This window comes from Enhydra lutris, unplaced genomic scaffold (genome assembly GCF_002288905.1).
Source record: "Enhydra lutris kenyoni isolate GAN:26980312 unplaced genomic scaffold, ASM228890v2 scaffoldscaffold49, whole genome shotgun sequence".
In the NCBI taxonomy this organism is placed as follows: Eukaryota; Metazoa; Chordata; class Mammalia; order Carnivora; family Mustelidae; genus Enhydra; species Enhydra lutris.
Window position 1 is genome coordinate 168,365 of NW_019154133.1, and position 27,716 is coordinate 196,080.

Consider the following 27,716-nt stretch of genomic DNA (forward strand, 5'->3'; position numbering starts at 1 on the left):
TAAAGTTAGGAATTTGACAAGTGAATGTTCAAAAGAAGACCCTTCCAGAAGGCCAAGAATTGGTGATAGAAAAATGTGGAATAAATTTGTAGAACAGTACTTTATGAAGATTAGTCTCTGTCATTAGCATAACTTTTCTTCAGAGTACCTGTGGAAGTCATGATTGCAGAAGTCAAAGAGCAGGCTAATGGACTGAATTTCCAGAGCTTACTTCTCCAAGGTTAGTAGAAGTATCCTTAGATGTACCTACAGTATCCAATCTCTCTTTTTTTTTTTTTTTTTAAGATTTTTATTTATTTATTTTTGACAGAGAGAGATCACAAGTAGGCAGAGAGGCAGATTGTGGGGTGGGGATGAAGCAGGCTCCCTGCCGAGCAGAAAGCCTGATGCAGGACTTGATCTCAGGACCTTGAGATCATGACCTGAGCTGAAGGCAGAGGTTTAACCCACTGAGCCACCGAGGCACCCTACGATATCCTATTTCTAACTTGTCATAGAATCTGGTGTAGGTTTCCAAATGTCAGAGTATATGTAGCTAAACAGATTTGTAAACTTTGTCAAGATAATATGTGGACAAAAATCTGTCTATTTTCTTTTAGGGAATACATATAAAACTTAAATTTTACTTTGGAGTGTGTGTGTATGTGTGAGTGTGTGTATTGTGGATAGATATTCACACATACATTAAAAGTTCAAAAAGAATGAAAAAAGTTACTTAGTCTAAATTGCATTGACAAGATTGTTTACTACCACGGACTTTGGAATTGAGGAAGGAGGTGAGTGGGAACCTAAAGAATTATGACACATGCATAAAGTTCCTGACTAATTGTGGATCAGGACCTAGGAGCTCAGGAAGATGCAGTGACTAAGACATTCAAAAGGGTAAAAACAATCCACTCAGCCTAGTTATGAGTTCTGGTCTCTTACCTGCTGTGAGTCAGATTTACTGTTTCACACACTTCAAGGGTAAGTGTGAACCAGTACCTACTATAAGTAAGTTTACTGTGAAACAGTAAACAATTTAATTAAGGTAGGTGTAGATAGTGAGTTCTGGGAGCAAGAGAGAAAAAGGAGGGGAAAATATTATTTTTCTGTCTTCTGACTGAGTTAACCCAGGGACTGTGATTTTGGAAGTATCTTCTTGAATGGGGTATGCTTGTTACCCTTCTTTATGCTGTGTTCTGTTAGGAAAGATGTTTACACATTCCATGTGTAAACACATATATAAACACAATTCTATAATTGTGTTTATTTTTCCTTTCAGTCTTTCGCTCTGGAATAAGTGAAAAAAAAAAAAAGATTCTCTTCAACTCATGATGACTTGATAAAGGTACAATGAAAATGAAAGTTTATTTTTTGCAAACTGCATGACATACTTGGTAAGAGAACTATAAATGTGAAAGCATGAGAACCAAGAATCTAGCCATTTTGAAGGCCTGGCCTACAGATAAAAGAGTCTTGTCTGGACCAGTGAAATGGTCTCCATACAGGTATTCCTGATTTCAAGTACATTCCCATCCATCCATGATACCTGCTGCTAGTGACTTGAAAGCATTCTTTTTACAAAATATCAAAAACAAAACAACAACAAACTTTTCAGTTACTCTCCATGCCTTACAAGGTAATATTCAGACTCAATATTCAGTGCTCTCTAAAATGGGGCTCCTTCTTCAAATATTCTTTAAAAATTTGTTTAACTACTTTTTCAACCATTCAGCGTTTTCCTGCACCTACTCTGTGTGGCAGAGAAATGCTCCTTGCTGTCACAGGAAGACATTCTTGGATCTCTACAAAGTCTTCTGCATTAGCCAACTGGTAGCTCAGCGTTTTCCCATTTTAGGGTTTTGCTCAAGCTCTCCATCTATCAACATGTTTTATCTTCTTTCAGTTGAATATTATCCATTCTTAAAGGCCAAACTCAAGCCCCACATCTTCCCAAACTATAAAGCCTGTGCAGTGAGACTAAATTCCATGTATTCTGTTACTGTTTTTACATTTACATTTAATTCTCGCTTGTCAGTTTTCTGCTTTTCCTGTCACTTAACTAATCTATATAGATTGATTTCTGATAACTGTCTCCTTCACAAACCTATCTCTCTATTCCATTCATCATTCTTACCTTCCTTCTCCAAACTTAATCTGTCTTAATTTCTTGACACTGGAGTTTCCAGGGTAAAATATTCCAGGAGGACTCATGTCAAAATTCTGTAGAGTATTTTCTCTCTCTTTGTTTTAACTGAATTCATCCATAAATATGCAGATTTCATTCTTACAACTTCTTACGCATACTTCTATCTGAACAGATTACAAAACAATTGACCATCCAGGAGTCTATTTCACTAGATTGTGAGTTTTGAAAAAGCAGAGTGTTAGCGCTCACCCATCTGAAATTTTTTGAATTGAATGTTATGTGCCTGTGGCAATTTCTGCAATGATATTTATTGTTATTAGTTTTTGTAGGGAACAAATATCCATATTAGAGTTTTCAAATACCTGAGTATTAATATTGGAATGTTCAGAGCATTATGGGGATGCCTGGGTGGTGCACCCAGATGCCTGGATTAGGCATCTGACTCTTGGTTTTGGCTCAGGTTGTGATCTCTGGGTGGTGAGATAGAGCCCCATGTTGGGCTCTGCACTCAGTGTGGAGTCTGCCTGAGACTCTCCCTTTGCCCCTTTTTCTTCATGCTCTTTCTCTCTCTCTCAATCAAATAAATAAATCGTTAAAAAAATGTTTAGGTCATTATGATTGCTATGTTGGGCTAGCCCTTTCTGCCAATAAATTGATAGTTATTGCCTCTCAGTTCTAAATCCATCTTTTTTTTTTTTTTTCCTCTCTTGCTTTGTGATAATGGAGCTGGATCGTATAAACATTGCTGCTTTGTCAGCTGGTGCTAAGTTAGAGTTTGTCAGAGGCATTGGAGGAAAACCACAAGGCAAAGAAGAGGAAGCAGTTTCTTTTTCCAGGGGTCCTTATGCTTTTTCTTCTTGCTTATCTGACACTGCTGTCAGGAGGATGTGGGAAACCCAGTGATGCTCACGGGCACCCCAGCAGGACAGTGCCTACCCATCATCCCTAGTCCACCAACACTCCAACCAAACCCATGCCGTGCTGCAGGCTGCAGTCACACCCTCTCCTACAGCGGTGTGACTCTCAGCCTGAGAGAGAGAGGCTCTTCACTGACTCCTTCCCTGGATATGCTCCTTCAGACAAAGAGATAGCAGCTATTTCCTACATTTTCTATTCTAATATTCTTTTAGAGTCTTTTTTTTTTTTACCCCTTTAAAGTAGTTAACCATGTAATTTTACTAGTTAATAATTCCTCATATTAAATTTTCTCTGTTAAAATTACTGGTGTGGTTTCTGTCTTTTGTCTCCTGACTGAGCCTTGCCTGATACAGCCCTGTTCAGGCGCTCTTTTTTCTACATGTTGAGAATGACCGAATGTGACATATACTAAAAGGGTACATGTTGTCCATTTATAGATAAACTCTTTTCATAGCTTGTATAGTTGATAGTTTTGTTATTATAATTTTCATCTTATTGGATTACAATAATTTTTCTAAAGTTTTTCTTCAATACTAAATTTATCAACTGCCCATATTCTTCATGGTAGAGTCTAGCTTATAAAAATGTTTTGAGACTGATGTCAAAAGGGATAATAACAATAGTAACAAAAATGTTAATCTAACAATTAACATTTATTGAATGTTTAGCATTTATCACTGTTCTAACTGCCTTGGTGTGTCAAATCATTTAATTATCTTAAAAGTCCTAAGAGTTAGTGTTAATATTACCCCGATTGTATAAATGAGAGAACCAAGGCAATGATATCATTAATTAGAGTCCACAGGATAAACCACACATTATCTATAGCTTACCAGATACCGAGTAAGAAATATTAGATATTTTTGCCAATTGCTACCACTAGCAGAAGTAGAAGCCAGGAATGTGCTACCACTACGATAAGGCTAGTGAAATCTTCATGGCATTAACTCAAGTGTAGGGTTTTTAAAAAAGAAGATAATAATTCCATTGGACTCTCACTTTTGAGATCTCCCTGGAAACAGTTTAGCGCTATTTCAGTAAAGTTTCATAAGGATAATAACCAACTGGAATGCATACAAATGAAAGAAATTAGAATGGCAAGAATCTCAAAAATGATTGTGTATGAAAAAGGTTGAATTAAATAAGGTTGTTTGGTCTAGAGAAGAAAGCCTTTGGGAAAGAAGGCAGATAACTGTTTAAATATTTGAAATGTTGTCTAGTGGAAGAGGCCTTGAATTTATTCACTGTGGTTCCAGAAGGCAAAACAAGTCTTAAAGAGTAGTAATTACAAGGAACAATGTTACTGCTAAATATAACAAAGAAATAGAATAATGAGTTCCAAATATCTTGAGTGTCTAGTAGTTTTGGAAAGAAAATAGAAACATAAAAAGAAAAATACCATGACAAACACTGCATGATCTAGTATAACACAGTGTAACAGATACATGTGCTTCAAGAAGAGCCTGAAAATCATTTGCTAGGGATTTTGTAGTGAAGAGAATTGATGCATTACATAGTTCTGGGATATCTTCCAAGTTGAAATTTCATGATTTTATTAAATCAAATTACTTTGTCAAAGTGTAACATTTAACTCTTCACCTATAGGTTTTGGGAACATGGTGACCTGAATCTGGCTCCTTTTCTGTTGAGCACCAGTTTTGGTCTCCTTGACTCCCCTCAATCAAACGATGCAGAATTAAAAAAGAAATCAAAATTGGACTTTCATATCATCTAGGAAGAAACAGAAAGTATGCTTCTTCCAAAACCTATGGGATGCAGTAGGAACTTAACTCAGGAAAAAGTATGGCTTAGGTGTAGTTCATTGTTAAAGACTAAAGATGGAAAAAGAAAGGAATTCGTCTTAATCTTACTAGAAAAAGAGCAAGACAATAGGCCAAAATAAACTAGGGAGAGGAAACTAATGTCAGGTTCAAGTCTGAAAATCTATCAGCATACTCTGACACAAAAACAAATGAAAGGAGAAAAAATATGGTTTTCATCAGTAGATGCTAAAGAGGTATTTGATAATATTAAAAGGCAGTCCTTATGATATATTCTAAATAAAATAGTAAGAAGAGAACTACTTAAATAGATATGTGCCAAAAACAAGAAGGAATATTGAATGATTCTTCCACTCCTCATTGACTTGGTTTACACTCCATCAATTACTATGGTCATGTTGTACCTTCATATATATACATGGTTTATTGTTGTAGTCTGTATTTTATCCTCACTGAATTGCCAAATCCCTAAATAACACATTTGTAGAAGAGATCATCTCCTTCATAATTACTATTCTTCAAAATTTTGATTAAATATTCTCATCTTTAGATAAACTCTAGAAACATTGTCAGATTTTTTCCACCACTATCATTTTTCCAATAGTCTTTGTCAAAAATCATTTTGTCCCCCTCAAGAACTCTTCAGTTAAAGAACACGACTAAATAGTTGTTAAACATATTTTCATAAATTAAGTTGAGCCTTATGATGTGGGAGTCCAGAATCAAAACAAGGTTAGTAGCTACATTTGTAAAATTTTCTCTGGGTTTGTTACGTGGTAAAACATATTTTCTCTTGATGTCTTCCTGTTACCTTCACAAATGAAAGATGACGTAGTTGAACACAGGATTCTTGTTACAATCTTTTCCCTCAAAAATATCTCTGTTATTGTCTTCCCAGTAGTACATATCGGAGGGAAAACTGAGTCCAACTTTAGTTTTTCTCTTAAAGTTAGCTTTTCTTTTTCAGCGTAGATACCAAGAGCTTTCTTTACTTTCAAGTTGTAAAAATCTCATTTAAAAATCAGTGAATTATGTTTTATCTTTCATTGTTGACTCATGTTCTATAAAATTGTTCCTTGTGGCAATACCTATTATTTACAGATTAAACTCTATGAACTTTCATCCATTTTTTTTCCTTGTTCTTATTTTGCCACTTTCCTCTATTTTACTCAGGGAATGTTTGTCAACTTTTTTCCTAATGTCACTTACTGGGGCTTTTTCCCCTGTGTAGTATCAAATGTGCCATTTACTTTTTCATAAGAAGCATTATGTTGACTCTGGAGTTTAGTTAAAGAATCAACTGTTATTTTCTAGATTAGTCTCTTCTTATTACAACCTGCAGATGTTTCTTATAGGCACTTGCCTTCTGAACATTATTAAACTAAGTTAACAGACATTAAAAAAAATATTCTTCAGTTTCTAGAATTAAATCTTTTGTTTTTGTTTTTAAATTTAGATAAAATTGTCATGTAACATTTTATCAGTTTTACGTGTACAGAATAATGATTTGATATTTTATGAAATGATTGCCAGAATAAGTTTAGTTAACATCCATCACCACACATAGTTACAAAATTGCTTTCCTTTATGATAAGAACTTTCAAAATCTACTCTCTTAGCAGCTTTCAAATATACAATAGCATATGATTAACTATAATCACTATGCTGTACATTACATCCCTGGGATTTACTAATCTTATACCTGGAAGTGTGTACCTTTCAACCACATATTCATTTTGAATAGAATTAAATCCTACTCAGAGGAATGAGTTCTCTCTGAGCCCTCACGGTATGGCTGGGCTTACTTGTAGTGAAGAATTTTTCATAAGCTTCCATGCTTTTTTTCTCATTAGTGCTTTTCTGTCTTAAGTCAATATTCAGTGTTTACGTTATTACGACTACATAAATACTACTTACAGTTGAGCCGTATACTATCATTACATTTCCTTTTTGAACAAATTGTTGTTTACTTGGCCTTGAGAATGGCTTCATCTTTTTCATTCTTCCTAGAGCCCTCCATATCCTGTTATAATCCAGATGAGTCCTCTCTGGGTCTGCTACAAAGTGACCATCCTGGTACTTCTTTTCACCAGTGACTTGGGGACTTTTTTCATTCTTGTGTTAGACCTATTTATTTATTTATTTATTTATTGGTTTATTTGCTGGTTTATTCAATGCTTTTGGTGAAACAAACATCAGTAGATTTCTTAGAAAGGATTGGTTAATCCTTAGATTTCTGAAAATAGCTGATTCTTATTATTTGTGGATTCTGTATTTGTGAATTTGCTAAGATTACCTGTAAACCCCCAGATCAATACTTGCAGTGCTTTCATGGTCACTCACAGGCATGCACAGAACAGCAAAAGTTTTGAGTTGCTGAGGCAGCACATTCCCCACTGAGACTGAGGTGATGTGCTATCTTCTTTGTACAGATCTGACATGCAAATAAATATATTTTCATGGTCTACTTAGTGCTGTTTTTTTTGTTTTTGTTTTTGTTTTTTGCATTTCTGTGTTTCTCATTGGTGATTTTTCTGTCTGCAATGGCCCCTAAACAGAGAGCTGAGGTGCTGGTAAGTGTTCCCAAGCACAACAGGCTGTGATGTGTCTTAGGGAGAAAATACATGTGCTACATGAGCTTCCCTCAGAAAGCGTTATAAGTGCTGTTGGTCATGAGTTCAATGTTAATGCATCAACAATATATATGAAATAAACTGTCTTTACACAGAAACACACTCAGCAGGATTATGTATTAATTGGTTAACAAAAATGTTGTGACTAGTGCCTCATGGGAACCTAATCCTATATTTCCCCTAGGACCAGTGGTTCAGTATTTGCTAATGCAGTGTCTGCAGTGACTTGACAGACTAGAACTACCACAAAAATACAAGAATGGAGTGGATATTTTCCTATCTTCATGCTTGACTGCTATTGTGTTTGGTAGGACTGACAATCTGGTTGGATATCATTTTCTCTCAGCACTTAGAGGACATTATTGCCTTGTCTGCAAGTTCCTAATGTTGAGAAATGTGATGGCATTCTGATTCTGAGTCTTCGCATGTAGCATTTATTCCTCTGCTTGAGGGTTAACGGTCTTCTTCTTCCTTTTTTCAAAGATTTTATTTATTTATCTGAGAGAGAGAGGGAGGGAGCATATGAGCAGGGGGACGGGCAAAAGGAGAAGGAGAAGCAGTCTCCCCAGCTGAGCAGGGAGCCTGTGGGACTCGATCCCAGGACCCAGGGATCATTACCTGAGCCAAGGGCAGCCACTTAACTGCCTGAGTCATCCATGTGCCTGGTTTAAGATCTTCTTATCTATAGCAATTAATCTGCCTAAGTGTGCTCCAACTTTCATTCATTGTGCTGAGCATGCTCCTATGGGCAACGTATGTTTCAGTATTAGGACACTTCCTTTCATTACTTATTCGATAATGTCCTCTGTTTTCTTTTTGTGAAACAATTATTACTAGATACTGATCTCTGGGAGTAAGCCTCAAATTATTTTTAAATCTTTTCTTAGCTATTTTCCACCTCTGTTTTTGTGCTCTTTTAAGTTTGAATTCCAAACGTTCATTGAATTTTTCATTTCTGTTTTGCTTTTAATTTCTAAGAATTTTTTTCTTTTCCATATGTTCCTTTATAATAATGCAATTTTTATATAGATCTATTTTCCTATCTCTAGGGATATTGATTATAGGTTTTTAAGAGGTTCTAGGGTTTTTTTGCTTGTTTGTTTAGTTTAGTTTTATACTCCTTATATATTTCCCCTACTGTGGAGTTCTGATATTCTCTGGGTTTTTTTTCCTTTGTGTTAGAGTATTTTCTCAAATATCTGGTGATCCTTTGCTGGTAGGTCATAATTCAGAGCATGGTACTAAAAACCTGACTGGAAGGTGTGTGTATGTGTGTGTGTGTGTGTGTGTGTGTGTGTGCACGTGCACGTGAGCGTGTATCATGCGTGCACACATATGCAGGACTTGTTGACCAGAGTGTCTCACTGGGGTGTGATGGGCAGGGGCTTAAGGGTTTACTGGGATTGTAAAATGTCAGTATCTCTAGATCTTCTGGGATGGTCAGTTTTCTGAGATGATAAACTGCTAAGTCGTTGTTAAAGAAAAATCTCATTCTGGTCCAATGTTGAAAAATAATGGCATTGTAGGGTTACCCTAATTTTCCCATAGGCCATTAAGATATAGTGACAGGACCCCCCCACCCCCCAAGCTGTGAAGAGCTGGGTTGGAGTGTTAGGAATTAATGTGATTTCTGGCACTCAGAAAACATTTCACATAAACTAACTTTCCTCCTCATGGTGGAATCTCTTGCAAAGCAAAGGGAGTTGCTGAAGACCAGACACAAGGACATAAGCTCCTTCTTGAAGGCATGCCTTTTTTTAAAATGAAGAAACAGGAAGAGAAACAGAAAAGGGAGGAGAAGGGGGGAGGTAGAAAGAGGGAAGAAAGTAAGAGAAGTAGGAGATTGGGAGGAGGGAGAGGAGAAGAGAGGGGAAGGAAAAGGGAAGGAGGGGAGAAGGGAGAAAACAACAGGGAGAGGGAAGGAGAGGAAAGAGGAGGCAGGAGAGGGGGGAAAAGGGATGAGGGGAGCTGAAAAAAGCTTGAAACAAGGTTTTTCAGTCTCCCATGATGTAGTTACTGGTTAATTTGTCAGTATGTCATTCAGTGTCACTTCTAAGATACGTTTGGTGCAGCCAAATAGTACTACTAGTTATCTTCAATAGAAACTGAACCTGCCTGGGTCATATCATGACTTTTCGTTTATAACTTGTCTTTCAAGAATTATCAAGTAATGCCCCACATCACAAATATTTGCTTATTTTTATTTTATCTTCTTTAGCAGATTAGAGCTGCCAAGCCATGCCTTGTATTAGATACTAGCTTCTTTGTTTTTACCCTCTTTGTAGACGGTAAGGTCCTTAAAAGCAAAGACTTAGACTTGTCCATAACTTCTCAATTACTGTAGTGAAGGACTAGCTTTTTATTTTAAAAATTTCCTGTTCATCACTGACTGATAATTTCATATAATACCAAATTGTATACTTAGATGTCAAAGTGGCATAGAAATGCAAAGTTTCTAAATGCTTTCTCTTCCTTTTTGTACTTCTGTACTCACCCTGGTAAAAAAGAGTTCACAGACAGTTTTAGTGAATCTACTATGAGAAACACTGCTCTAGTCCATCTTTGTATCTTGCTTTGCACCTAGCAATATGATTCGAGAAGAATTTTGTACTGAATAAATTAATTCTCATCCAAGTATAATTAAATTGATATTCAGAAATAAAGAAAAAAGATCCTGGACCTTGATTAGAATGAAATGGAATCATAAAATCTACTTCTTGTTTTTTTGTTTGTTTGTTTTAAAGATTTTATTTATTTATTTGACAGATCACAAGTAGGCAGAAAGGTAAGCAGGGAAGGGTTGGGGGAAACAGGCTCCCCACTGAGCAGAGAGCTGGATGCTGCGGGGCTCCATCTTAGGACCCTGAGATCATGACCTGAGCTGAAGGCAGAGGCTTAACCCACTGAGCCACCCAGGCGCCCCCACTTCTTGTTTTTTGTTTTTTTTTAAGATTTTATTTATTTCTTTGACAGAGACAGATCAGAAGTAGGCAGAGAGGAAGGCAGAGAGAGGAGGAAGCAGGCTCCCTGCTGAGCAGAGAGCCCGATGTGGGACTCGATCCCAGGACCCTGAGATCATGACCTGAGCTGAAGGCAGAGGCTTTAACCCACTGAGCCACCCAGGTGCCCCTACTTCTTGTTTTTTAATCCTTGGTTTGTACTTTGAACGTTTAAACGTTAGGCAATTAGCAATGTCCTCAAAAATAACGTGAATTGCAGAATTTTTAAAATATATTTCACAATTAAGTCTAAATAATTGATGCCACCCTTCATCTGCCATTGTGAACAGTAAAGTTTTACTTTACTAAATTCCCCAACAATGATAGTTTGATGTTGTGATCTTTGTAATATGGAAGGAAAGTTCAACATTCAATCACAGTAATGGCAAACTATTTCTGTCTAGTAGGCTGGTTTTCAAACAGCAGCTGAATTGTTATCACATAATATTTTGCACACACACATTTAGAGCGTCCTTCAAATAATGAATCAGAGCACTTAATGAAACTAGACAGCTGTTCATCGTACAAAGGGCAGTGATGCTATCAAATTTTTTCTTATGAGCTTCGAACTAAAAACTGGTAACTGAAGAAAATTAGGAATGAATGCTTTCATTCATTGGGAAGCCCCCTAGTCTTTGACTTGGTGGTCTGACATGGGAACCTGGAGGAGTCAGCATGTCATGGGCCTCCTGAAATTGGTGTTGATAATCAAAGGCCTGTGATTAAGAAACACGTTTTAAAAACAACTTCTTTAGAGAGCCTCACTTGTTATTTATTTTTTATTTTTTTATTAAGATTTTATTTATTTATTTGACAGACAGAGATTACAAGTAGGCAGAGAGGCCGGAGGAAGGAAGCAGGCTCCCTGCAGAGCAGAGAGCCAGATGCGGGGCTTGAACCAATGACCCAGGAGTCATGATCTGAGCCAAAGGCAGAGGCTTTAACCCACTAAGCCACCCAGGCACCCCTAGAGAGCCTCACTTTTTAAAAGGCTTTCAAGATTTTTAGTATCCAGTTGGGCCATAACATCTACTTCATTGAAATACCACTTGCGTGATACAATAATTTAACAAGATCTGGGAGAAATGTCTCATCAAGTGTTTCATCTTTTTTTATGCTTTTCTTTGAAGCTAAGAGGAAGTTACAGTTAAGGGTAGTCTACTGTTGAGTTAAACCAGAGGCACTGTTAGTTATTTTGAAGTTGAACGTGGCCTGCAGGTTCTAATGGTAAATTCTGAATGTGATCTAATTAAAATTTCACCAACGAAATAGTTTTTCTAAAAACATGAAACATTTGGGGGTTGATTTTTCATTTTAATATCTATTTTAGTCAGCATGCCAAAATATAGATCTTCAAAGCATTTTTCCCCCTGATAAGCTCCAAAAGCGTTAAGCGAAGCCTGGCTTTTGCTAATATTGGGTAGCTATCGATTATACTGTGATAACTGATTTGTTCTGGAAAATTAAGTAGGGAATCTTTTGAATCAAAACTATTCTGTACTTTGAAAATGTCATTAAGAGTGTTGAAAAGGTCACATTTTGAGATTGATGAAAAAAAGATCAGTCATTCTTGGCTGGATGAACAGAATTTAATTGGGAAGTGAGGCTTTAAAATTTTGCCAGCATTTTTCATAATGCAAATCTGGGATTCACACTGCCTCTGGAAGCAATAAATAACTTTTTATGTACATATTATTTTCCTGAATAATTAAGTTATTATGTGGATGTTCGTGATGATTCAGATGAATATGAAACTTAGAAGACAGAATGAGAGTGTGAATGAAATTGACAGCTCTTTAAGCAAAAGCCCGGGGCTGGACTCCATTCCAAAATGACTACTAATATGCTGTGTGTCTTTATGGAGATTACATCACATCTCTGTGTCTTAGTTTTCCAGTATTGAAATAATTATAATATCTATTTTCTCTACATAAGAATCAGTATAGATTCATTGAACTACGGAAAATAAAGGCTAATCAATACTTTGAATCCTTTAGGAAGGGCTAATACTGCCAAGGAATTATTTAGATAAAGCAAGTACAATTCCATTGGAAAATCCTTTAGGTATATTTAAAAATAGAAAAAATAAATGTGGGGTTTTTTTTCCTCTTAAGATTGATTTATTTAGTTGAGAGAAAGACAGAGAGCAAAAGCAAGAGGAATAGAGGGAAAGGAGAGAGAATCTCAAGCAGACTCTGTGCTGAGTGTGGAGCCAGACACAGGGCCTGATCTCAGAACCCTGAGAACATGATCTGAGCTGAAACCAAGAGTCAGATGCTTAACTGACTTGAGCCACCCAGGCGCCCTGGAAAAGGAGTTTATTATCTTCAAGTAAAGTTAATTAGTTTTATTTCCTTGAAGATGGGTTGATTTTAACTGAGTGAAATCAAGCATTTATTATTTTGAACATTTATTTCTAGTGAGTGTTTTCAGGACAGATTTTAAAAGTATATGAAACTGAGGTCTTATTTCCAACTGTATTCAATGCTCTCTTCTTGTACAATTTCTACATATAACATCTAAATAATCAGAGCCACCATTTCTGTTTTATTCATATGCATACCCAAATACACTTATCTTTTATTGGTCAGACTATATGCTCACCCTTTCAATGCAGCTTGATACTTTAAAGTCTCACGTTCCTCAAAAACAGCGCTTGTGGTATTAAGGAAACAGTGGTATTTGTGTAAGTTAATATACTTGTCAGAGTTTTGATTGTTTTAAATTTGATTCTGTAACATTATATAGGATTAGATCTTCTCATGAGTGAGATTTTATGTGTGACAAGTTTATTTTCTCATGTATGAGTATTTGATGTCTACAAATTAGTTTGGCTAATTTAAAATTGTATGATATGAAATGATCATAAATCCTTGTAGATTTTAAAGGACCTCTCATCAGACATTGCCTTTTTAGAATAATTAAATAGTGAGGATTGCTATGACTAAGAGTTTAGAGGCTGCAGTATGATTATTTAACCAATATTATTTAAGTTATATTTTTAACAGCATTTTTATCTTAAATATATATATATAACCTGTATGACATCAGATTTGTTAATGAGTTGAATGGATTTAATAGTTGAATCTCTCACTCTCTCTCTCTCTATATATATAAATATATATCAAATGATAGATTGACTTTTAAATACCTTAATTTATTATGATCAAAGATCTCATATAAATTCTGGGGGAGAGGTTGCCTAGGATATATAATAATACCAATTCTTAAAGTAAAACTGATATGAACTGTGACATTTGGCTTAATGTGACACTTTATTATATGAATGAATTAGACAGTGGTGGAAGTGCTGATAACACTCTTTTGAAATATCATCAGCTCTAAAGTCCTGCACCAGTGCTTTCTTTATAAGCAGAACTTAAATAAATCTATTTAACGATCCTATGTATTTTCTTCCCTCTAAGTAACACTACACTCCTGCCTGCTATAATCTGCAATTACTTTCTTTTCCCCGAGGAGAACATTTCACTGAAGAAATAAAAGTCATTTCAGTCACGAGTCTCTCTGCTGCCTAAGACATTTTCAAATGGTAAGGACTGAAGAAGACTGTTTTTGATGACTCTACTCTATTTTATTATTGGAGAGTAATGAATTCTTGCTCCTTAAAAATGCATTCTGGAACCTATGCATTCAAGACATCACTGTCAAAATATATATATACATGATTGATGACCTAATTTATCGGTGATATTGTATATGCCATCATAGTGCAGTTTAAATGGTTTTGACAAGTACAGAAGAGTGGCATTGACAGGTGCAGAAATAAATAATGGGTTTAAGCTTTCAAATGTTTTTACAGCATTTCCCTGAGTGGCAGGTTGATAAATTAAAATTACAGTTGTAGCATCAGGCCTGAGAGCACAACTGCTTTAGATTACAAAAATAGCGCCGTGGAAACTTTGTGTTCTTTCCAGAGAAGCAGCCTGGAGGGCCTTGGGAAAAAATGAAACAAGTGCAGTTGCTAAAGGAATCATTAATTTCGTGGTAGCACTGTCTCAGTCTAAACAAATAAAAAAATAGATTTTTAGAAGAGGAAAATTGGCTTTATCCCTTTATCCCTTTTTCCCTGGAGACTCACAGAAAAACTGAAGCCACACTATCGAGAGATAGCCATTGAGTTGGCCATGAGCGGCTTCAGGATGTCAGATGGGCGTATTTAAGAGCTCAGGGACAGTTTATTGTTAACCTTCCCTTAGTTCTGATTTTAGCTGGTCATACTCTTACCGTGATCCCACAAAGTCCAGCTGAGAGACCACTAAGGCATCCCTCCATCACTCACTGATTCTGATTCTAATATTCTCCAAAAAAATGTTATTTTCATCAGGCTCTTCCTTCCCATTGTTTTTTTCTTTACAGACCTTAGTAAATGAAAACTGTATAAATTGTGCAACATGACTTTTTGACATACATACACACTGTGAAATGACTGCCTTAATGAAAGCTAATTAACATATCCATCTCCTCACATAGTTACTTTTTTTTTGATAATGCCTAATATTTACTTTTTAAAGCAAATTTCAAGTATACATAGTACTATTAACTATAGTCGTCATGTTCTGATTCCCAGAACTTACTCATTCTGTGTAACTGAAACTTTGCCTCCTTAATTCTCCCACTCCCTGCCAACCACCATTCTACTCCCTGTTTCTGTTTAGTTTCCACCCATAAGTGAGATCATGCAGTATTTGTCTTTCTATGTCAGGAATCTGACTTATTTCACTTAGCATCATGTCCTCCGGGTTCACCCTTGCTGTACAAATGGCCGATTTCCTTCTTTTTAAAGGCTTGACAATACTCTATTATATGGCACTAAATAATATTTCATATATATAACATTTTCTCTCTCTATTCATCTGTTAATGGACACTTAGGTTGTCTTGGCTATGGTAAATAATGTTATTATGAACATGGGAACACAGGTATCTTTTCAAGTTAGTGTCTTCATTTCCTTTGGATAAATACTCAGAAAAGTGAATTGCTGAATTATATAGTAGTTCTATTTTTATTTTTTGGAGGAACATTCTTCCCAACAGTGCACAAGGTTCCCTTTTCTCCACATCATCACCAGCATTTATTAGCTTTGATCTTTTTGACAATAACCACTGTAACAGGTGTGAGGTGATTTCATTCTGCTCAAGTCATGGGTCTTTGCAAGTCATGCCTGGACTATTGCAGCAGCTTTCTAAATGGCTCTACTATGACCTCACCTTGGATAACATCACTCTTCAGTTAAAAACAAAATAGACAAGCAAACATACAATAATCCAATGACTCCACTGAATCCATAGAATGAAAAAGGAGCTGACCTTCTTCCCTCTCTCAATCTTATATTGAATTTTTAACCTCACCTTGAGGATTAACTCAGGTCCTACTTTTTGTCTAGAAAAATTTCCTGATAATCTGGCCATTTTCTTCAACTTCTCAGTTCTTAAATTAAGATAACCTCTTAATTCCTAAATGATTTTACAGCAGTCATATAATTCTGTCTTATGTTTTGATGCTCAACTGAAACCATCCTTAAACTGGTATTGCTTTGCCTTTTTCATGCTTCTATTATTAAAGTTTTTAATATTGTGTGTGATATTTCTATAGATCAAAGAACCTTCTGGAATTGTCTTCCTGTCTTAATGCTATTTTACTCTTTCTTGTCTATCTTCTTCAAAGATCTCCCGAGTAAGGCAGGCCTTCATTCCTGTGCTGACTTCACTCTCTTTTGAACTCTATTCCCGGAATTCAACTGCATTACCAGAAATTGGATATTCAGGTATTTGGGATTTAATTAGTTGACATTTCTATCATTCGGTGGCACTTACTCCTTATGAAAAATCTATTAATATAACTTAATTGTTGCATAGGATATTGATAATAGTTGGTATTTATTTCCTGTTTATTAGGTGTCAGACACTGTTCTAATCTCCTTGCAATATTATCTCATTCAAAACAGCCCTAAGAGTAAGTTATTACCTCAGGTGAGGAGATAAGGCTTGGAAGAGTTAAACAAACTGCCCAAGGCACCTAGCTAGGAAATAACAAAATGGAATTCAGACCAAGGAAATCAAATTACAGAGTTTACGCTCTTAGGAGCTCCTGGGTGGCTCAGTTGCTTAAGCATCTGCCTTCAGCTCAGGCCTTGATCTCAGGGTCCTGGGGTTGAACCCCACATCTGGCTGCCTGCTGAGTGGGAGCCTGCTTCTCCCTCTGCCCGCCCCCCATGCCCCTGCTTATGGTCTCTCTGTCTCTTTCTCAAATAAATAAATAAAATCTTAAAAAAAAAAGAACTTAAGCTCTTAAAATAGGTAGTTAACAGTTTAACAATGTATAGCATCTGTTAGTAAATAGAAGGACTCACCCAAAACCTGGACAAAAGTAGAACAGTATAAATATTGGACCTAATAAGAGTGTCAAGATTCAATAACAGCAGAAGTATATTGAATATGCAAATTCAGTTCCAAGACTGGAAATAAAAGGGGGAAAATCTCCCCCAAGCAAAATTATTTTTAGATATATAGTTACTAGCAATTATATGAGGATCAATTTTAGATGTAAGGCGAGCTTTGCTGTCCTGGCAATGTTCATTGCCTCTTGTTTAGACTTAGAATGGGTCCACTACCTCTCAGGGGATACAGGAGATGTAGGCTTGACTGGGTCATGATTAGCTCGCTCACTGAGCCTCCGTGGAGATAAATATAGTAATTTTGCTGTTTTTATCCTTGGTGTGTTTTGAATACCTCAGACAAACTCGAGGGAATAATAATTCTGAGCTTTATCAATTTCACTTTAAAATTAATCGGAGATTGTTTGGTTATTTATTTATTTATTTATTTTAGAGAGAGAGAGAGGAGAGAGAGAAACTCAGGCAGACTCCCTGCTGAACATGGAGCCCAACTCAGGCTTCGATCCCTCCTCTGCCCAACTCTAAGATCCTGATCTGAACTGAAATCAAGAAAGTCAGGCGCTTAACTAAGTTACCCAGGCACCCCAGAGTTGTTTATTATTTATTGTATTATCCTAATACAGTGAAAGAACTCTGAACATTTTTTTTACCCGTTCAATAAATAATCCTCATAACAAAGCTACTCATGCAAAAATTCATCAGCTAAAATATTGGTATGTACCAAAACTTCAATTCCAAAATACAGCAGATTCATATTAAAGGCTTCTTTTAAAAGGTCAACTTCATGCTGAAGAGATAAGAAAAAATAATTCACATGGAAGATTTCATTTAGTGCCCTGAGTATATTTTTAAAATGGCTCAGTGTCTGCAAAGTGTCAACAGTAACTTGTACTTGAAGAGAACTCAGGCATCGTCTTGACATGCCCTTTTACACTGTGAATCTTAAACATCAAATGAACAGGAGCTTCCCTTCCCTTATCTGTATTTTTCATTAAAAGTTGTAAAAGCTTTTTCAAGGCAAGACTGGTTTTAAACTGAGATGTATATCTTAGAATCTTAATTGAGATGATCACTTGCTTCTTCTTCACTTTCCTAAATGCAAACTTGATGCCTATTTTCTCCCAGCTTATTTCCAAAATCAGAATCTATCTGATGCCACATAAAAGGAAACATTTGCCAGAAGAGTTTTCTTAATCACCCTAAAATGGAACATTTTGAGGGTAAGTAGCATATCATGGGCTTAGTATTCTTGTAGCACTCAAACCTAAGCTCCACACTAAAAAACAAGTTTGCTTAACTGATGTGTTTTACTGTTGGGTGAGTGAGATGGGGAAGAATTTTAATTTTTAAATCTATTGCTTGAATGTATTTTATGTATAATATAAATATTTTGGTATATATTTATAATAAATGCAATATATGCAATGCACATATTATATACACATATTTATAATATAACATTTCAATCAACATGAAGTAACAATTATTTATTAAGTATTTAAATTAATTATTAACAATTTAAAATTGAATAAATTTCCAGCCTTAGGTCTGGGACAACATCAGAATGAGTTTTGATGCACCAGAGCATAGGTAGTGTGCTCCTTGTGCATCACGGAAGCTTCCATGGCATACTATCTGGTCTCTATACATGTTATCCTGGTCTCCGATGGATGAATTCCAAGAGAGTTCTAGATCATTGTATTTACCTCCACCATACGAACCCCAAACAGGGAAAGACTGAGGAAAGTTATATTTCAAAGATTTTCTTAAAAAATTCCAGAGACCGTAGATGTCTGTAAGAATAATCTGTATATGTCTGTAGGAGAAGGAGCTGGGAGGACGCAACCATGATGTAGACAGTGGTTTCCAGGCTTGGCTCGACAGCCTTGGAAAACTGCATTAATTGTCCTACCCTGGGTAAACAGAATCAGAATCTGGGATGAACCTTCCTGCCTCACTCTGGGCTAAAGAATTTTTTTTCCTAATGATAATTATTTTATTAATCATTTACCAGTGCATGTGAATGAAAGCTCATCTCATATCAATCTTAAGTTGAAGGTCTGAGATCTGAGATTTCACTTAACTTCCTTTCACAATTCCATTATCATTTTCCACAAGCAAATATTTCCTGTGTTATAACTTTGACAAATTTTTCCATTGGCATATTCAGATTGAATTTATGCAGTGACATTTAAAATTTTTATTTCAAAATTAATGATTATATCACATTTAAGAAAGGAAGAATTTTGCCCCCTAATTTATGTTAAGAAGAGATACACATTTTAAACATATCACTATTTCTTTCCATTTAAAAATTTAAATGACAATTATTAGTTTTATCATAAAAATTAAAAACAGTTATCTGTACTCATCTGTTTGATAGCTTATTCCATTCACAATTTTTGTTTTTTTCCTCTCCATTATAAAAACATCTTTTTGTTTCCACATGTAAGTCAAAGAATCCCCTGTTAAAGTGGAGTTTTATTCTCCGAACTCCTTCGGAGCTCTCAGATTGATTCTTTGGAGTATTATAAATGAGTATACCTTCCACATCAGTAATAAAAGCTAACATTTATGAACAATTATATGCCCAAAACAGTGCTATGTACTTGATCTGAATTATCTTATTTAATCTCCATATCACAAGTAAGAACCCAAAACTTGGGGGTTCAAGTATTCACCTAAACCAATACAACACGGCTTTTAAGTATCAGACACTACAAAGGCAAAAGCAATTTCTAGAAGTACGTATTAAGTGCTTTAGGACACTGACAGGCAATGGACTGAAGTATGCAATATTTAGCACAGATCTATTCATTAATATGCTTTTTATTGCACATAGAATTAAAATTGATGTGAGCTATTCAGGGTCCTAGAAAAACTCAATGTTATGGACTTACAGGTCAACTCATACCAAAGACCATAGATCATGCATTAATTCCTTTTGATAAGTGACAGATTGAAAGTCACAAATTTGAATAATGGTACTCTATTAGACTACATTTGCCTGGTAGTCTCATATGTGTCCACGATGTTCACAATCATCCTATCCTCTTAACTAAGAGAGACTCATCCAAAGTATACAATTTTATTTAAAATAACTTTCTTGGAAAAAAATGGAGAAGTTCAGCTCTATTTTAAATTTTCCAGTCCAGGGGCACCTGGGTGGCTCAGTGGGTTAAGCCTCTGCCTTCTTCTCAGGTCATGATTCCAGGGTCCTGGGATCAAGCCCCTGCATCGGGCTCTCTGCTCAGCCGGGAGCCTGCTTCCTCCTCTCTCTCTGCCTCTCTGCCTATTTGTGATCTCTGTCTGTCAAATAAATAAATAAAATCTTTTTAAAAAAATAAATTATCCAGTCCATAAAACCATTTGGGTTGCATGTTTCACCCCACTTTACTTTTAAGACCCATCTAAGGAACAGCACCCTCTTCCTACTGCCATGACAGTTCTCCCATTTTGGGTATCTCTGAGGTATAGGTCATTTTTTCGGTGGAAACTTTTTTTCAGGGCTCTAATACGGAGTTTTAAACTCCTGATACGTTTAACACAAAGATTACTTAGGGTCTGCCCTTGTAAAATAGAGGTATGAAGTAAAAAATGAATTCCATCCCAAAGAAGTTGGGAGAACAGGAAATGCTGCGGAGAAACTGCATGAAGTGAGGCATGAAGGGAAGCCATTTCAGCCCTCTTGACTTGAGGGCAGGACACATATGCATTCAAAATAAAAGATTTCTTCAGGCTTAAAGGTTTTTAACAATAGGAGCTGATGATCAATGAAGGAAAGAAGCATGCTCTAATGATTTTTTGGACCAGATCAACTTGACATTTCATTTTTTTTTAAATCCTCCAATAAATGCATCTACTCCACTTTTTCTCTCCTAGCATCCCTAACAATTATTTTGATTCTCATGATTCAACTGGCTTTCTCAAATGCTTTTATGAGGAGTAGAAAGGGAAAGGGAACCATGTTGCTCAAGGAGTGACAGAAATATTCAAGGGCTGTGAATGAAGTAATAAAAGAAAACTAATGTAATCATTTAAAAACCTACCCCATCCCAAGTTTCTGGTCATTAAGCACGAGTATAGTGGCTGCCTGTATGAGATTTTTGCTCCCCATCAACTATGGCATGATTTTCTTTAAGATATAATATCTTCCAGCACTTTTTGAATCATTACAACATCAACCATAATGCTGAGCCTGTAAAAGTCCCCTAATGAGACATTTTAATATGTTAGTCAAAGGATTATTTGGTAGACCAGTAAAAACAACTTTGCTGGCTCTTAATGAGCAAAATGCCTGAAAACAGTATGTGTGTATTCTTGTCAACAATATATTATTATTAGAACATGGATTGTGACTCGAATTACTACCCGAGGAGGCTACTGTTGGCTTTACTTAATCTGTGTGATGTTCCTCAGCTTTGTGTTCAGAGAAGCACTCAGTGTGGGTGGAGAGGAGAAATAACAGTGAAATGGGAGAAAAGGAGAAAAGGTAGATACAGATTTTGAAGACAGATTTAGGAAAAAAGGAGGAAGAAACATTAGGGTAGATTAAGAGAAAACAGGAGAACAGTAAAAAAAAATGAGTAGACAGACTAGATTATCACAAAGCTGCGGTTCAGAGGAATTTGTAAAACCAATCTGAGCATTATCTGTACATGACGAGAATATAGAAAATTACTGTATATCTCGTTTGACTTTTTTAGAGGATGCAGGCTTTTATATGCATTCATTTGCTGAATTTCCAAGGTCATAAAATAGCTTTGTGAACATTTTGGTTAAGTCTTTATAAAATGTAGATAACAGTGTTGCTAGAGATATGACGCATCCGATGATATAGAATGACTTGGAATATGGAATTACATGACTGACAACACCATCCCAGAAGACCTTGTTAAAAAGCCAATTAAAGAACTGAGATTTAAAATATTTAGACAAATACTCACCCAACAGACAGGAAAGGCTCCTTTGACTCAAGTCTATAAAAAAACATGAAAAATTATTTTTAATATAACAATTTGCTGTACACTTAAAATTTGCTTTTATAAAAATCTGACAAAATTGTTATACTTGTTTGGCTGAAAATGTATACTTTAGCACTAATAATAAGCTGTAAATAATATATGAAGATCTAATCTGGACTAATTCAAATTCCGGCTGGCTCAATGCAGAAGGTAATGAGAGACATTTGGAATGGGAATGTAGCATTTAAATGATACATTAAAATAATAATACTGTTAGTCTAATTCTCTCTATATCCACTTCTCTTGTTTTTACAGTAATTTGTAGAAGTTTTGATATATCTATTTGTAGCTGTTGTAGTAATAAAATAATTTATAATGTATTTAGCTACATATAAACTGAGTAATTTATTCCGGTAAATATTCTGTAATGAAGAGAGAAGCAGCATGACATTCATTGTCGTTTACCAAAACGTGAGTGGCAGCAGAGGAGGGAGTCAGGTCATAGTTTAGGATCTTAATGCCTCCTCTTAATGTCTCCAATTCTGAAGCCTCTGATTAGTTGTGGCATTTTGAGCAAGCAACGTAAAAGACTTCCTGGGAATTATTTTTCTCATTATAAAATAGGTTAGAAGTCTTCCAGTTAATTTTCTTATTTCATAAATTAATTTCTTTGTAAAAAGCAAATCAATGAGGAAACTTTCCACTTCTAATATTTCCTAATTAATAATTAAGGAGACCAGTTGGTATAGGTACGTATTGGTCACCTCATTTTTGTATGTTTCTTTCTTTTTTTTTTTTTTTAATTTATTTATTTATATGAAAGAGCAAGAGTGAGAACCAGAGAGCATGAGCAGGGTGAAGGGCAGAGGAAGAACCAGACTCCCCGCTAAGCAGGGAGACCAACACAGGCCGATTCGGGTACTCCAGGATCATGACCTGAGTCGAAGACAGATGATCAAATGACTGAGCCAACCAGATGTCCTTTTATGTCAGTCTCTTAACATACGATTATGGGTTAAATGTAAGCAAATATTAAAGACATTTTTATCTGAATCATGGTGTTTGAGACGATGTGATGAGTACTGTGTGTTCTATGCAACTGACGGATCACTAAATTCTCTCTCTGAAACTAATAATAAAAAAAAAAGCTCAGGGACGCCTGTGTGGCTCAATTGGTTAAGCGGCTGCCTTGGGCTCAGGTCATGATCCCAGCATCCTGGGATCGAGTCCTACATTGGCCTCCTTGCTCGGCGGGGAGCCTGCTTCTCCCTCTGCCTCTGCCTACCACTCTGTCTGCCTGTGCTCATGCTCTCTCTCTCTCTCTCTCTCTAACAAATAAATAAATAAAATCTTTTAAAAAAAAACAACTCAGAGTTTGGAGATGTACATTTATGCAATCTTTTCCTTTTTCAAATTCTGATTTTATTTGCACCTCCCTGTAATTTCTTTGCCATATTGTGTGTTTGTTGTGCCCATGGAACTAAGGGGAAAAAAGTTGAAGATAAATACTGAAATATACTTGGATATGCTTGTTTTGTAAGACATGACCAGTGCTAGGGGATCAAAAGAAGTTGCCTTAAAGAAATGAGGAGGATTCTGTATATGTGACACAGACGACCGTTGACTTATTTGGATCATCAGCGTCATGACAATATCACCTCTCCCTTACTTTCTACTCAGCAACACTTAATAAACCGTTTCCTCCTGCCTGTAGTGTTCTCTTAGCCTCTCACTGCTGCCTGTTTCTTAGTGGCATCAACTAATCCAGCAAAAGAAAACTGAGTTATCTTGACTCCTTTCTCTTTTTCATCTCCCACGTCTCAATTAGCAATGTCCTGTCAATTTCTTCTTTATGTGACTTATATCTCCTTCACTTGATTCCCAGGCTAATTCTTACTACTTACCTCAGCCTAGCTGTTCTCTTCAAATGTAAATTCTTTGTCACAGTTGTTCCAGCTTCACAGGGTTTCACACAATGCCCCCACTCATATCATTTGAGGACTGCAAGGTGTTACTTTCATTCAAGGTATCGTAAACAACATGAATAAAAGAAAGACCCACCGTCTTGCCTTTCCCTGTACAATTACTAAAACACTGGTTCAGAATGTATTTGGAGTAGTATTTACTTATTGATTTTCTTTCCTTCCCTTCCCGCCAAGGCTTCAGATAAGCTGCCATTGTTGGATTGGGGCATATAAGGACATATGTTGCCCCACTGAAACCAATGGTTAATATGGTTAGTCCCACTAACTAGTTAATCGTCTCCTTCCACTTCTACCCCTTCACTCCTTTCAACTATTTCCTCTCAGATGTTCAATAGAAGAATGCAGGGGAAAATTCAAAGTTTTCAAAATGATACTGGATTGAGATTCTGATTGATATTTATAAACCAGGGGTTGGCAAACCCTGGTCTACAGGCCAATTCTTGCTCACCACCTGATTTTATATAACCCACAAACTAAGAACTATTTTTACATTTCGTTTTTTATTTGAGTCTAATTGATACATAATGTTACGTTACTTTCAGGTGTACAACATAGTGATTGATTTAACATCTCTTTGGTTATGCTACACTCATAAGTGGGCGTTTTTTAAATGGCTGAAAAACATCACAAAAGAATAATGTTTTGTGACACGTGAAAATTATCTGAAATTCAAATTTCAGAGCCCATAAATGAAGTTTGCTGGGACACAGTCATGTTTATTCATTTACATATTGTTTCAAGCTGATTTTGTGCTACAGCTGCAAGATGAGTAGTTGGAATAGGGACTGCGACTGCATGTCCACAATTTGGAAATATTTACTATATGGCTTTTACAGGAAAACTATGCCAATGCATGACATGTGATATGTTGTTGGAAGGAACTGGAAAGAACCTTTCAAAATAGACACTCTTTAATACATATCAAAATATTGTTTCAGAATCAGAAGTTCAGAATAATTTGAATTCCCTCTACGTCACCAATTCTCTGCACCTACTACTGACAGATCAACTCCTCTACAATGCTCTTTTCATGTCACCCTTGTTCTTAACAATTTTGATAGCCATAGGATGCTGCCCAAACTTTTTAGTGTGTCATTTGAAAGATTGTCACAAACATGCCTCATGCTAACCTTCCATGTTGGTCTTTATCACCTCTCTTACTAACCACTTTACTCCAGGAAATTTGTCTATTCACTACCTAAGCAAATCTCTTTTGCTCTGGTGTCTTGAAACATTCTCTTTCTATACCAGAATACTATTTTTTTTCCTTTTCTCTGTATGATCTATTTATGTAATTTAAGATCTTATTTATCTATTTATCTTAGTTTATCTAATTCCTTCATGATGCTAATCCTGACACCTTCATCTTATAGGGACAGTCCTGTCACTAAGCTTCTATTACTTATTATCTCCATTATGATGACAAATTCTTAGAACAATAGTCAATGTCTAGCTTCAAGTTTTAAGACTGGTAAGAATGTTAAACTTGTAAGGCTACCTAGACAAGAAGCTCCTGAAAGTTCCGTGTTAAATCTTCTAATGGCTCAGGAGAGGTGCTGGCTGATGCTCTATGAGCTGAACAGAAAAGAAAGATCATGGTCCATTAGTCATCCTAAGCCACTGAAGATGAGCCCTAGGTACCTGACCCCTCCCCACCACTCAAACATTTGCAGTGGTGACACAGAGCAGGAAATCTGTGAGGAACTACCATCAGGCAATCCTGTCTCAATACTGTCTTCAAAACAATGACACATTGTGTAGAGGGAAATGATAACTGGCCCACTTAGAACGATGGTCTGTTTTGTAACCAACTGCCCAGTCATGGTTTTATTACACAGACTTAACTTTCCCAGCCTGGAGTTGATTCAGAGATTTTTACATCTTTTCTCATTAATTATACAACCAACATCACAGCCAACTTAAGAGGCTGTTGAGAAGAATATGAGATTATATACTTAGAGTTCCTAGTACAGAGCAGACTGTGATGGTCAAGATTATGTAAAAGATAGGTTGTTAGTTCTAAGGCCTGAAACTGTCTGAATATGTGAAAAGCTCACTTTTGCAATTTTAGCCCTGAAAAGTGAAAAAAAATGTAAAAGAAGGAAAACTACCAAGAGAAACATCCCTTTGGAGAAAATTGTTTATCAATGTAATCCTTAGAAACAGATGAGTATATTGTGATATGCCCAGAGAGAAGTTTTTCTGAGGAGTTTTGTATTTTTTTTTTAAACAAGGTAATTGTTTTGTGGAAAAAAAAGAATTGATTTTATCTTTTCTAAGATTTACTTTTAACATGAACTGGGTAGTGAATTTAATAACACTTCATTCAAGATCCCCTAGAATGAGGAGTAGAATAAGACAAACAAACCATAGCCTTCAGAAAAACAGCACAGTAAGGGAATAAAATAGAATGCAAAATGAAGATCAATATTTGGAGCTGACAGATTTATACCATTTTGCATTTAACAATAAAAAAATCTATACTATATTTACTAAGGACCAGGCATTATTAAAAATGCTTTCTAATCACTGATTTATTTAAGCATCATGATATCCTCTGAGATAGATCTCATTTTACAGATGAGGAAGTTGATATCCCAAAATGCCAAGTGTCTTACCTAAGGTAACATAGCTGTAAAATGGCTGAGCTAGGATGTGAACCTAGGCATGCTGGCTCAAAAGTCCACGTGCTTCTGTCTTGCCTCGTGTATTGCCTTTCATTAGTTTATTTTCTTTATTTTGTTTTTATATGCCTTATGGCATTGTCACATTTCCTTTCTTTACAATTTCTGTATTTTACTGAGAAATCTAATCTGGTCTTTAATGTCGTCCACATGCTGGATACTTCCAGACTTTCGTCTAGTATCACTCTATATATGACATATGGCTGTATCTGTCCAACCATACATCTACAATTGTAGGTGCCTTCAACTTAACGTGTTTCAAACTAAATTCGTTGTCTGCCTCCCCCATTCTGTTCTTCTTTATCCCTAACTCAATGGCCCAATCAGCCACTCAGGTGACCAAACTAGAAAGATCATAAGCTTTTTCTTCGACTTCTTTCCAATGACATTCACTTTCAGGAGATCCTCCTAGTTCTGTTTTCTGTTGCCAAAAGTCCTTTTAGTTCTTTCCTTGCCTCTCAGTTCTTATTATTACAGTTCAAGTGATCATCAGCCTTTAGGTGGGCTATTAGAATGATCTCCTTAATGATCTTCCTTCCTCAGTTTAGCCATGTCTACTAGCAGAATCATCTTTCTAAAATAGCTATCACACAAATAGGGTCCTGTAATTCCCCTCATTATGCATTTCTGAGTGCTTCTAGGAACTGTTTTTTCATAAGGTACCATAAGTTGATTAGGAGAGCTTCATAACACTTTATCCTGATGTATGAAGCATTCCCAGCGTATTTTCCAAGTTCCCTACTAAGACACTATACTACTCAAAGGTCAGAACTCACTTTATTTCAGGTACCTAGAGTCATGCCTACTTCATTAGGAGGCTCTCAATAATGATTCTGTCAAATGGCCTTCCCCTGCACCTCACTCCCATACCCCTACTTCCATCATTCACCTACAGAGTAAAGGCCAAACCCTTTAATATAACTAAAAGTTCATTCACAATCTTGTTCTAGTACCTGTATGAAGCATTCCCAGCGTATTTTCCAAGTTCCCTACTAAGACACTATACTACTCAAAGGTCAGAACTCACTTTATTTCAGGTACCTAGAGTCATGCCTACTTCATTAGGAGGCTCTCAATAATGATTCTGTCAAATGGCCTTCCCCTGCACCTCACTCCCATACCCCTACTTCCATCATTCACCTACAGAGTAAAGGCCAAACCCTTTAATATAACTAAAAGTTCATTCACAATCTTGTTCTAGTACCT

The 27,716-nt window shown here is 36.1% G+C and overlaps 1 protein-coding gene across 2 annotated transcripts in view; it reads right to left on the reverse strand.

The window, feature by feature from the left end:
* LOC111156812 (RALY RNA binding protein like) overlaps positions 1-27,716 on the reverse strand; it is a 686,812-nt gene that overhangs the window by 90,911 nt on the left and 568,185 nt on the right. For both annotated transcript variants that reach the window (XM_022517893.1, XM_022517892.1), the window contains one exon: positions 21,824-21,856. In XM_022517893.1, the coding sequence (XP_022373601.1) occupies positions 21,824-21,856 (33 nt within the window). The remainder of the gene's footprint in view (positions 1-21,823; positions 21,857-27,716) is intronic.